The sequence below is a fragment of the Calliphora vicina genome, chromosome 2, assembly GCF_958450345.1.
Source record: "Calliphora vicina chromosome 2, idCalVici1.1, whole genome shotgun sequence".
Lineage (NCBI taxonomy): Eukaryota > Metazoa > Arthropoda > Insecta > Diptera > Calliphoridae > Calliphora > Calliphora vicina.
In genome coordinates this window covers 10,268,337-10,280,179 of record NC_088781.1, presented here as the reverse complement: position 1 = coordinate 10,280,179, position 11,843 = coordinate 10,268,337, and the positions used below count along the sequence as shown (strand labels likewise).

At 32.9% G+C, this 11,843-nt stretch overlaps 3 protein-coding genes across 4 annotated transcripts; 1 reads left to right on the top strand and 2 right to left on the bottom strand.

Moving 5' to 3' along the window:
* Nucleotides 1-295: 295 nt before the first annotated feature.
* LOC135951719 (uncharacterized) lies at nucleotides 296-2,333 on the bottom strand. Its single transcript, XM_065501410.1, has 3 exons — nucleotides 2,168-2,333; nucleotides 1,993-2,109; nucleotides 296-1,578 (listed from the first exon to the last, which is right to left on the bottom strand). Exons 1-3 carry the CDS (start codon nucleotides 2,256-2,258, stop codon nucleotides 326-328), a joined length of 1,461 nt encoding a protein of 486 aa, XP_065357482.1. The 5' UTR covers nucleotides 2,259-2,333; the 3' UTR covers nucleotides 296-325.
* LOC135951720 (transcription factor Adf-1-like) lies at nucleotides 2,224-3,441 on the bottom strand. Its single transcript, XM_065501412.1, has 2 exons — nucleotides 3,024-3,441; nucleotides 2,224-2,970 (listed from the first exon to the last, which is right to left on the bottom strand). Exons 1-2 carry the CDS (start codon nucleotides 3,389-3,391, stop codon nucleotides 2,442-2,444), a joined length of 897 nt encoding a protein of 298 aa, XP_065357484.1. The 5' UTR covers nucleotides 3,392-3,441; the 3' UTR covers nucleotides 2,224-2,441.
* Nucleotides 3,442-6,384: 2,943 nt separating this feature from the next.
* Nucleotides 6,385-10,171, top strand: LOC135949835 (glycerophosphocholine phosphodiesterase GPCPD1). Of its 2 annotated transcripts, XM_065499278.1 has the most exons (5): nucleotides 6,385-7,034; nucleotides 7,187-7,484; nucleotides 7,589-9,180; nucleotides 9,444-9,590; nucleotides 9,656-10,171. In XM_065499278.1, exons 2-5 carry the CDS (start codon nucleotides 7,247-7,249, stop codon nucleotides 9,770-9,772), a joined length of 2,094 nt encoding a protein of 697 aa, XP_065355350.1. In that variant the 5' UTR covers nucleotides 6,385-7,034; nucleotides 7,187-7,246; the 3' UTR covers nucleotides 9,773-10,171. The 2 variants fall into 2 exon arrangements, with proteins under 2 accessions (XP_065355350.1, XP_065355349.1); XM_065499277.1 differs by having other exon boundaries at nucleotides 6,386-7,484.
* The last annotated feature ends 1,672 nt before the right edge of the window (nucleotides 10,172-11,843 follow it).

The following is an 11,843-nucleotide window of genomic DNA, read 5'->3' as shown; positions in this document are numbered from 1 at the left end:
TGATTTAATTTTGTATTAGGCAGCTAAATTATTTTTTTTTTCATGAAAACCAGTTATAGCTTCCAAAAGTATTATGCACTTATCTTAAATGTGCAGGTATGAACAATGCACTTAAATTAACGAATTTATATGGAGTTTGGTAAATAAATATACAAAACACAAGTTTTGTGCACTTATATGCAAAATGCTCTTAAGTGAAAATTGGTGAAACATTATTTGTTGATGAAAAATTATGTACACTAATTTGTAAAAAAAGATATTTGAAACCCTCTACTAATTAAAAACAAATCATAGATTTTACTTCAAAAAGTGAATTTAAAAACATTTATTTCATGATACACATAAAGTTAGTAGCAAAATATATGTATATTATATAGTTTAGCTTCCATGCAAGATTTATAATTCCTCCACTTCTAACCTCGACCATACTCTCCACATTTTTATCCCAACCTATAGGTAATTTCGTTTCCTCGTTTGTGGTCAAATCAATGGGTATAGTATTGCATAGACTGCCATTGCAACGCAAACACAAGGGATCATTGTCGGTGCATTCCGGCAAATGGGAAGAGCAACCTCTAAGTACATAGGTGTGCTGCACTTTAGTAATCAACGTACTAACACACAAATCATCATATGAGGAACAATTTCGACGTGCTATGTTTATTGGTGACTTCATTAATGAGCAATCCTTATAATCCATCGACGAACATGAATAACAAGTTCTGATTGGAGTACGATTGCAACCATTTGCATCACGACATAAATGGCAAGCCTCATTATCCGCTATCGATGTATTTCCATAGCGAGCATAGAATTTTTTATCTGCACAACCTCTTGTTACACGATTTCCAGATTCACATGTAAAACAAGATTGAGTATTTTCTTCACATTTTTCCATTTTTAAAAATTTGCCTTGTACACAACTCGGCTGGTCTTCGGAAGAACAAACATTACACGATATGGTTAAGCAGTTGGTGTTACATTTCTCTCCATAACATTCTACTATACTTCCAGACGGATACCAGGGCTTATTGTTAGAACAGCCACGTTGTACAACGCCCGTCTGCTCGTTAACATGGGTAAAACATTTACCCACATGCCCATACAAGTTTTTATTCTGACAATACGTTTTAGTTGATGTCACACATTTATCTGCCTTCCCATCTTGGCCTCGCCAACATGAAGGATCGGGAGTGGCAAATGAATGCGTGCACATCAGACAATTTTGTTCTGTCATACCGGGTTCGTTGTTGCAGCCATTATAATTACATTTGAAGCAAGCATGTGGACAATTATTGGTATCGCCCATTGTGGTTTCACAACCTCGTATAACATTACTAGCATGCAGAACATTAGTAAAACAGCGATCGCCTTCTTTGTAAAAAGGACATGGTAGAATCAATTCTGGTTTCTTTTCTACATTAACACAGGCAGAGCCACTGCATTGATAACAACGTTGACGATCTGCAGGAAATATATCACGATTGCAAAGACTTTTTGTGCAGCGAGCACAAGGCTCCGGACAGTAACGGTTTGGAAAAAGTCGCAATAAACAACCGCGTCTTGTTATGCCAGATGCTAAATAGAGTACGGGAAATCAAACAAAATATATGTATTAGAAAGATGCATTTGGTGTATTAAATATAATATTTGATTTTTTTTGTGAATAATAGTTTTGAATAAAGGATATTACCATTTTGATAGAAAATGCAATAAAAAATCCACTGGATTTTTTTTCCACTTTTACCATGATATCTATATAAATTACTTAGTAATCTAGATATAGATAGAATCAAACATAAGTAAATCGAGAATTACTTTTGCAGGTAGATAATCTTCAAAATATCTTCATATTCATAATAAATTTATAAAACAAAGTTTCCATACAAAATTTGTTTTAAACAAAATTTTTTAGATATGTTTAAAAATTTATTATGAACAATACATCATTAAACTACTTTTAATATTCCTATTATCAGAGCTGCAACTTACCAACCACCTGCACACACTCATCTGTTTCCGATGCACATTCCTCAACGGCTATTTGTTGTCCAGGTTTAGTTGCACACTCAGCATCCTCCGTTGAGTCACACGAATAACATTCTAAAGCTGAATAAACCTCCAAAAGTTTAACAAATCAATCCCAAACTTGCAATATTACACTTACCTGAAGTGGTCAACGAAACTGAAATGAACACCGCCAGAAATAACAAAAACTTTGAGTTGATGTTGGCCGAAATGCAGCTAATGGCTTTCATTGTTTTTCCATAAATGACATGGTCAATATACACTGATTAATATTAATATTAGTGATACAAAGATACAATTTGCTGTTTGTTTTTAATTTAAAAAATACGGTGGCGTGATAAGATTATTATTAATATATGTATGTGTAAAAGTTTAAAAGATTTTTATCATTAACCGCAATGGCCAACAATATTTTAATTGTTTTCTTCTTGAAATTCGATGTCAAAGAGAATTTGTTGTATCTTAAGGCGGGCTAAGGAGTTCTGTCTATAAGTTAGGCGTCTCATAGCGGGCGCACAACTTATTAGAAACTTTTCATCAGAATTTAATAATACTGCACAGTTATCTATATTTGATTCTCCACATTGAATACTCGAATTATTATTATTACATGGATGTTGCTGTCTAGGATACACTGTGCTGTTTGTAACATTATTATCAATATTATTATTATTATTCTTGTGAACTTGCACTGTTGTTTGTTGAGGATTTTCCATTGAAATAGACACAAAATCAGTGGCCTGTACAGACACAGAACAATGTTGTATGTCGGTATTAGGGGTTTCAATATGTTCTGCTACATCTTTATTATTCCTAGCAGACTCTGGTACACTCTGAACCAGAGCTTCATTAGCGGCATTCACATCTACCGGGTCACAGTTTATACTCTGGCCATCTTCAGAAATATCGCCCAGTTCATCTAGTATTTTATCCAAATCATAGCTGAAACATAGGCAAATTAGTAAAGTTCAACGCAATATTAAAGTCTGTTCTACCTGACACCATCCAAATACGGAATTAAAAATGTCATTTTATCATAAAATACCCAATTTCGATGTTTATTTGCCACACTCTCTTCCGTTCTTTGCGAGAGTTTGTAGTGCTTAGCAAAGGAGTCGCGCAAAGATCTCCATCGTTTACGACATTCTGCCTCCGGGGCATCAATGGCTTCGCTTATCTCCAACCAGCATTGTTGGCGCAATGACGTCTTTCGGTATGCCTTCAAGGAGCGATCATAGATTACTGGACGAATAGATACTTGATGAATTAGGTCATCATCATCAAGTGTCAACAGTTTATCGGTTGTCTGCCTCCTTTTCCTTTTCATAGGTCTTTTCATTTTGTTTTTATTATTCTCAAACATGTTTTTAAAGAAATTTTCGAACAATAATATAAACAATGACCATGGAATTCACTATAGTAAATTCGCCTCTTTATCGAATGTCAAACTCCATATATAAAAAATTAACGAATTCGCTTGAGGTATTCGTGCTGCCACCTTGTTTAAATTCGCCTTCATGATTCTTTATAATGATGCCAGAAAGTTTAAAATAACTGTTCCCATTTGCGTTCAAATATACACGCGTTTAAATATACTCGCAAATATATAATTTAGACGGTTAATTACTTTAGAAATCTGGGTTTGTTTTTATGCTCATTGCACAATATCCAGCAAAATCAATATCTAGTTTTTCACAAAAACACTTAAAAATAAATGGTTTTATCTGATCATGTTGTTTTCTGATACAATTTTGTTATAGAGAAAAACCAGTTTATGTCAAAAACTTAAACTGTGGATGACAGTACAATGAAAACTTTTTAAAATATTCAATTAATAGGCTACAATGCAAATAAATTTGTATTTTTTATAGTATTTCATTAATATATAATATTATTTACTAATATTAACAACAACAAATAAGAACATAATTAGCTAATCCAGCAAACAACAAACAATTGGTCATTTCACAAGGTCTCTTATCATGTCATATTGTCTTAATATTTCACAATGGTTTATAGTATTAGTATTATTTTATTGTGTTATCGTAACCAACCAGCAGAGACCTGCGCCGAATGCTTAAGAGTCGGTTAAGCCGATCCGCCCAGTCGTGCTATATTAGGACATTATGACAATATGACTGATAAAAGACCTTGTGAATTGACCAAATGACTATGAAACAGTTTTTGAATGATAAATACAACACTGCAACATTTACTGTATGCTTCCTAAACACAGCCACTAATTATTAGTACACCCAAGGCGAATTTATTATAATAAATTCGCCTTGAGAACACCTATACACTCACTAATACATTACGACCGCATTTTAACAAGAAGAAGAAATATTTTACAACGAAGGACAATTTAGTTGTAAGTAATTTTGTTTGTTTAGATAATTCTCACAAAAAAATGGTAAAATTCTACACAGGTACATCTATTTTTACTTTATTCTTTATATAAAACAATTAACATTTTGATTTTTTTACAGCTAAACAACATATATAAAGAAATTGTATAAAAAACAAATTATTACTCTTTACGGAAAACCCAACAAATATCTTATTAACAAGAAGATTACCAATACAAAAATTAAACTAAATCATACATATATAACAGAAAAACAAATGTTTGTAAAAGTATAGTGACAGAAATCCGCTGATGGAACTTTTACATCTCTTTGCGACACAGATTTTAACAATTTGAGACAATTTATATGGATGTTTTTATTTTTCACAATCCTGTTTATTTAGCTCTACTTTTTGTTACTTGGTTAATACTTCTGGGACATTTCAAATGATTAATATTAATTAATTAAATATATATAATTGTATTGGCCTAGAAAGCCTTATTATAAAATGAAAAAAGAAAATAAAATTATTTATAGCCCATTTACATATACATGATACATCGATATTTAGGTCGGTTTACCACTATCCGGCTTTAATCACTGATACATGGACGTCTGCAAGGCGACGAGATCGATCTTTAGGTCGGTTTACCACTATCCGGCTTTAAATCACTGATACACGGACTCGGCTACGAATTTTGATAGCTAGGAGGCTGAACATTCCTTATAATGACTTCTGTAGAAGTTGACATGATAAAGACGAGTAGGACGAGGTTTAACATCTCCTCTATGTTTGCCCTGCTCTATCGGGGACACGGACTAACGGATCTATCTACTAGCGGAACACTAAAGGTTGAAGTTAAAGAAAAAGTATGGTATGTGTTTGGACCTTTACAATTATTTCTTCGAGTGTCTGAAATAGATAGTATGATCCAAAAGTTACCAGATTTCAGCCCCATCACAAAATTAAATATAAGGAATTTATTTCCCTCGGAAATGAATTTTCTGGAGAAAACATTTCTCCAATACCATATTATTCCGAGGGAACGAAACAAAATAGAAATATTTGACTTGTCAATTAAAAAAATATAATTTGTTTCAGTTGTTTTAATGAAGAATTGTTTTTTAAAAATATTTCTGTTTCTGAAACGTACCAAATAAAAAGTGAAAAGATTGATAAAAAAGGAGTTATCTGGAGTGTCATTTCTAAAAGAAAATTAAGAGACTCAGCAAGGAAATATATGTAAATGCAATAGAAACAATCTTGTAGTTGCTGTATTATGAAATATTTGCAGCTTTGCGAAAATTCTCTTCAAAATTATTGCTTTTGAAAAAATAACAACGTTCTTCCTCGTTTTGCATTGACAATAACAATTTTATTTTTAAATTTGTTTCCTTTAAACATTTGATAAAAAAAATTGAGATAAATTAAAAAACTTCCCTTCCCACAGCTGGGAAGGAAGTTTTTTAATTGAATTTATTTTTCACAGTGTAATTGTTTTGTAATTTCTTCTAGTTTCATCCAAGGCAAATTTATACAAGGTGGCAGCACGAAGAAATCAGGCGAATTCGATTATTTCCTTATATATGCAGCAAGACGAATTTATAAAAGGAGGAGTTAGTCAATCAGCTGATTACTTATTTGGTGCTAGCCTATGTCAATGCTTGTATTTATATTTCAATAGCTACATATTCTATGCTTATTAACAAAATATTAAATTTTTACATAAATAAGTAAAGCCTTCACTATTCAATTATCTACACTATATTAAGTTTGAATACATATTTATTTATTTCTGTTTTTTGACATTTGTTAAGACCAATTGTTGTTTTTGTATAACAGTCACCACCTTATATGAATTCGGCCTGATATGCAGTTTGACATTCAAAGAAGAGGCGAATTATTTTTTTATGTATGGAGTTTGACGTTTGCTATAAAAAAACAACTGGGAACAGCTGTTTAGTTGAGGTCACCATGAGTTTTGCCTTGGTTTCTTTTATTGTTTGCATTATTGATAAAGACGTTTATTTGTGTATCAAGCTAGAAAAAAAGCCATTTTAATTGAGGAAAAAGCAGCAGAAAGTGAATTTTACAAACGTGCCGTTTAATTGTTTTCAATACGCTGCACGGAATATAAAGAAAAAAAACTTAAAAGTTTATCGCACACACGCAAAATAAACAATGGGAACAAAAATGATTAACCTTCAAAAATTATAGCCCCATTTTGTTAAAGCAACTACAAATTTGTACTTTGGGCATTCTGTTACCGCAACTAAAGGAGCCACAAAACAAGATTAATTAAATATTAAATCTAAAGCAATAACAAACTAAAACTACAACTTAAGTAACAATATAATTTTTCCATTGACCTCTTGCATACAACAATAATTTGTTCGAGATAAAGGCAAAATATAAAAAGTTTTTAGTTCTTTGTTGCTGTACAGCTGGAGAAGTGAAAAAACCTCATAAATTACAAGAAAAACCTACCCCGAAGAATTGATTTTACTTTCTTTTCCCCTACATTTCATCAAATTTGAATTCATTGTACACTGACTGGGTGTTGCTGGGTCCAAAAAGAAAATTACAAAGTAAAGCCATAGATAGATCAACGTGATTAAATTTTATTTGATTTTCCAAACAATTTCCTAAATTCTAAGGTAAGGTGGTAAACAATAATGAAACGTGTCAGTAATTCTTCCCATCTCATTTTGAGTTGAATTTTGAATAGAAAGTAACAAACCAGTTATAACAGCCAGCAAATTATACTAATTACACGCTTCTCACTTTCTTCGATCTCTCATCTATTTAGGTTGAATTTGTCCCTTTTTGTTTTGTTTTTCTAACTGTACTTATTTTAGCGACAATCAAGATGCAGCGTTGGTCATATCCTAATGATGAATCGGCAGAGGCATGTGATGTCATGTTGGCTCCTCCTTCGAATGCACGTACCTCCAGCACTTCGTGCTCGTTTCCGGAACGAGTATGGAATTTCAAGGTTCTTATGAATCAGGATCTGATGACTCATGAAAAATTGGCGTTGGTGGGCAATTGTGAATCTTTGGGCAACTGGCAGCTGAGTGGCTGTGTCCTCATGACCAAGGATGAGGGTATGTACGCAATAACCACGGTTTAAAAAAATATACAAACAGAAACCGGTAGGTCTTCTATTGCAAACCACAACCACACAATTTTTCCGTAACCTTTTCTCCAGATTCAAATGTATGGAGTGTGCAGGTAGCAATACCACGAGATCGCACAACGGAATATCGGTATTTGGTCTGTGCTATCGAACCCACCACCGAGAAACCTTTGGTTCGACGCTGGGAAACCCATCTTGAAGCTAGACAAATACCAGAGTTGGCCGAAGAATGCGATACAGCCAGTGCAGATGTCTTTGGAGTGGTGGATGGCTGCGAGAGAGTGGATCGTGGTTGGTTGACTTCTGAAACAATAGTTCAGTTGAAATTCTTTAATGCTCCTTTTTCCTGGAAACAACGCATGAAACGTCGTTTGATGCATGTCAAGGTGACACCCATGAATTTGCGCATACCTAGTGGCGGAGACAACCTGCAGGCGGGTTCGAACTGTACCATATCGCCACTGGAAGATTCCTTGTCTAATGATACCCACGACACCCGAGAAAACGGAGGTGATGGCGGAACTGCATTTGCCTTTTCCGAAGTGACTGCTTTAAAGCCCGAAGATAGTGTTATCAGGCCTCAACCCCAGTTTGGCACTGCTTGTGGCCCCGACGAACTAGTCATATTTCATTTGACCATAAGTGACTTTGAGAACACAGCTTATCTGATCGATTTATATACATATTCTTCAAGAGCGGATCCCGATGAGCCACCCCATCATTTGGGTTATCATTATGTTTTGCCAAATTTATTTAAAATGTCGGAAGGTCGCTTGGAAGTGCCTATAACCTGTGCTTCACGTCACCGCCCCTTGGGTATGATGCAAATGGGTTATTTGATTGTCAAACCAGTACCCTCTCTTAGCATGGACATGTCCATCACTTATTCGCGCTACTGGAATCATAAATGGAAGGGTTTAGATGTGGGACATCGTGGTTCGGGCACCTCTTTCAAAGCCAATGATACCTTAATTAGAGAAAACACTATAACATCTTTGAAAAATGCCGCCGAACATGGCGCCGATATGGTGGAGTTTGATGTACAACTAAGCAAGGATTTAGTACCGGTAGTCTATCACGATTTCATGATTTATGTTTCTCTAAAGTCGAAAAATACCATGCAAGAACATGATTTCTTGGCCTTGCCCATGCGTGAGTTGACACTGGAGCAATTGAAGAATCTTCATGTCTTTCACACGGCCGAGGGCCAATCGCGAGCACAGCGCTCTTTTCACAATGATGATTTGCAGGAGCATCAACCATTTCCCCAGTTGGCCGATGTACTTGATGCCATTGATACTCATGTGGGCTTTAATATTGAAGTTAAATGGTCGCAACGTTATCAGGACGGCACCATGGAGGAGGAGTTTGAACATGTTGTAGATCGTAATTTATACGTCGATTGCATTCTAGATGTGGTTTTTCGCAAGGCCGGCAATAGGCGCATCGTTTTCAGTTGTTTCGATTCAGATATTTGTACAATGTTGCGTTTTAAGCAAAATCGTTATCCGGTCATGTTCCTGACTTTGGGTCAAACGGAAAAATATAAAAAATATTTGGATCCTCGAGGAAATAATATTGAAACGGCGGTATTCAATTCATTGGCCATGGAACTGTTGGGCATAGTAGCTCACACTGAAGATTTACTAAGAGATCCATCACAAGTAAGTGCATATTACAAATCATTGCTACACAGAGACCGAAAATAACGGAGCCACCATTAACATTTTAAACTTATTTTTGTGTAATTTTACTGTGAGAGTGATTTAAAATTAGAAAGTTTTAGGTTAGTGGTTGGTTGAATCACAAATAATCAAGGTCATTTTGATTATGTAGCCGAGTTATTTTCGGTATATATTGCTACATTATTATGTGTTTTATAATTATTTATAATGAAAATAATGTAAAATGTTTTCTTTTTCTTTAGGTAAATTTAGCTAAAAGTCGTGGTTTAGTTGTGTTTTGTTGGGGTGATGACAACAATTGTAAAGACACTATAAAAATGTTAAAAGATCTGGGTCTACATGCCATTATATACGATAAAATGGATGTATTGATACCTAAAGAAGTGAAGGTAACAATAAATTATTAAAATACATATATCAAATGTTTACTAATTTCTTTTTTTATTATTTTCAGCAAAGTGTCTTTTTACTACAAGCCAATGGTGGTCAGCGTGATTTATTAAAATTACAAGCATTAGAGATGGGAAAAATGTGGCATTCACCATCCACCTCATCCTCGAATACAACATAAATACTGTTATTTAATACTTATATTCCATATAAAACAAAGAAATTCAATAACAACAATTATAGCATTAATTTTCCTAAATTTTTTTAATAGCCTGATTTTATTGTAAGCTTTTTTTAGAACCATTTATTCATGTTTTTTTATTTGCAAATTTCTTTCATTTGTTTATTTCTTTTTTAATACAATATATTAATAATAGTTTGTCTAATTTATATACGTAAATCTTAAAAGAAGGGAAATATATTTAATACTCTTACAAAAAAGCAAAAATATGAACAACTTATATGTATGTAAAATAAGAAATTTACTGATTGCCTTTATTTCAAAAAACAAAAAAAAAAATACATAAAGATTTATCTAATATTTTATACATATTAATAAATTTATTTAATACAATCAAAAGTGAGTTTAAACACATTTCATTGTTATTAATGTTTTTGCTTAAATTATTTCAGGAATATTTTTAGTATTGATTGCGGCGGCACTCAGCAGGTAATAAATATTTTGAAATAAAATTGAAAATACATAACATTAGAAATCGTTTTTTTTTCTTGTATAGGCCTAAGATTTATTGCTATAATTACACTGAACAACAAAAGAAATAAAAATTGAGTACTATCGTCACATAATTTAGTTTAGGTTGTAGAACTAACTAATACTTTATACATCCTCATTCTGGCGCGGCACCAATTTATCATGTTCATTTATTATTTTTATTTATCCTGCATGCGCAAATATTTTAAATTTTAGTAAAATTATCGAAAATTACCGAAATTATCGTAACTGACACTATCAGGCCTGTCACACATTTTGTTCGGGATGGTTTCAATTCCGTAGTTTTCATTCCGATCGATTTTGTTTTAGGTTCTTTAGATCGTTTTTTTATCAGCCCAATTATGAATAAAAATTCCGCGGGAGTTTTTTCCCTTTTCTCATTTTTCCTATTCAAATTCAATGGAAAAAAACTCCCGCGGAATTTTTTAATCATAATTGGGCTGTATATTAAAACAAAAGTAAAGTTTTTGGAACATAAATTGTTTAAAAATATTAGAAAAACTAATAATTACAAAGGAATATCATCAATTCCACTTTGAAAACTAAAAGTGTCTTCATTCCGAAAGATATTTTAGTTTTAGTTTTTTTAGGCCTGTGACAGGCCTGTATATTTGATTTGTTGGTAAGAAAGTACATTTCATTTGAAGAAATGGAGCTCGATCTGTGATCACACATATTTCTGACCAAATTAGATTTTTTATATAAAAACTAAAAATATCTAAATTCGCTAATAACTTGGCCAATAAGCGACGAACCACGAAAAGGAGCTGGATCTGTGATCACTCATATTTCTGACCAAAATTCGATTTTTTACATAGAAACTCAAAATATCTAAATTCGCTAATAACTTGGCCAATAAGCGTTTAATCGAGAAAAGGGGCTCCATCTGTGATCACTAATATTTCAGACCAAAAACCGATTTTTTTTATAAAAACTCAAAATATCTAAATTCGCTAATAACTTGGCCAATAAGCATTTAATTAAGAAAAGGAGCTCGATCTGTGATCACTCATATTTCTGACCAAAAACATGATTTTTTATATAAACTCAAAATATCTAAAATCGCTAATAACTTGGCAAATAAGCGTTTAATCGAGAAAAGAAGCTCCATCTGTGATCACTCATATTTCGGACCAAAAACATGATTTTTTATATAAAAACTCAAAATATCTAAAATCGTTAATAGCTTGGCAAATAAGCGTTTAATCGAGAGTGATCACTCATATTTCAGACCAAAAACTTCATTTTTATATAAAAACGCACGATGTTTTAAATTGCTAATAACTTGGCAAATAAGCGTTTAATCGAGAAAAGAAGCTTCACTGTGATCACTCATATTTCAGACCAAAAACATGATTTTTTATATAAAAACCCAAAATATCTAAAATCGTTAATAACTTGGCAAATAAGCCTTTAATCAAGAAATGGAGCTCGATCTGTGATCACACATGTTTCTGACCAAATTAGATTTTTTATATAAAAACTAAAAATATCTAAATTCGCTAATAACTTGGCCAAT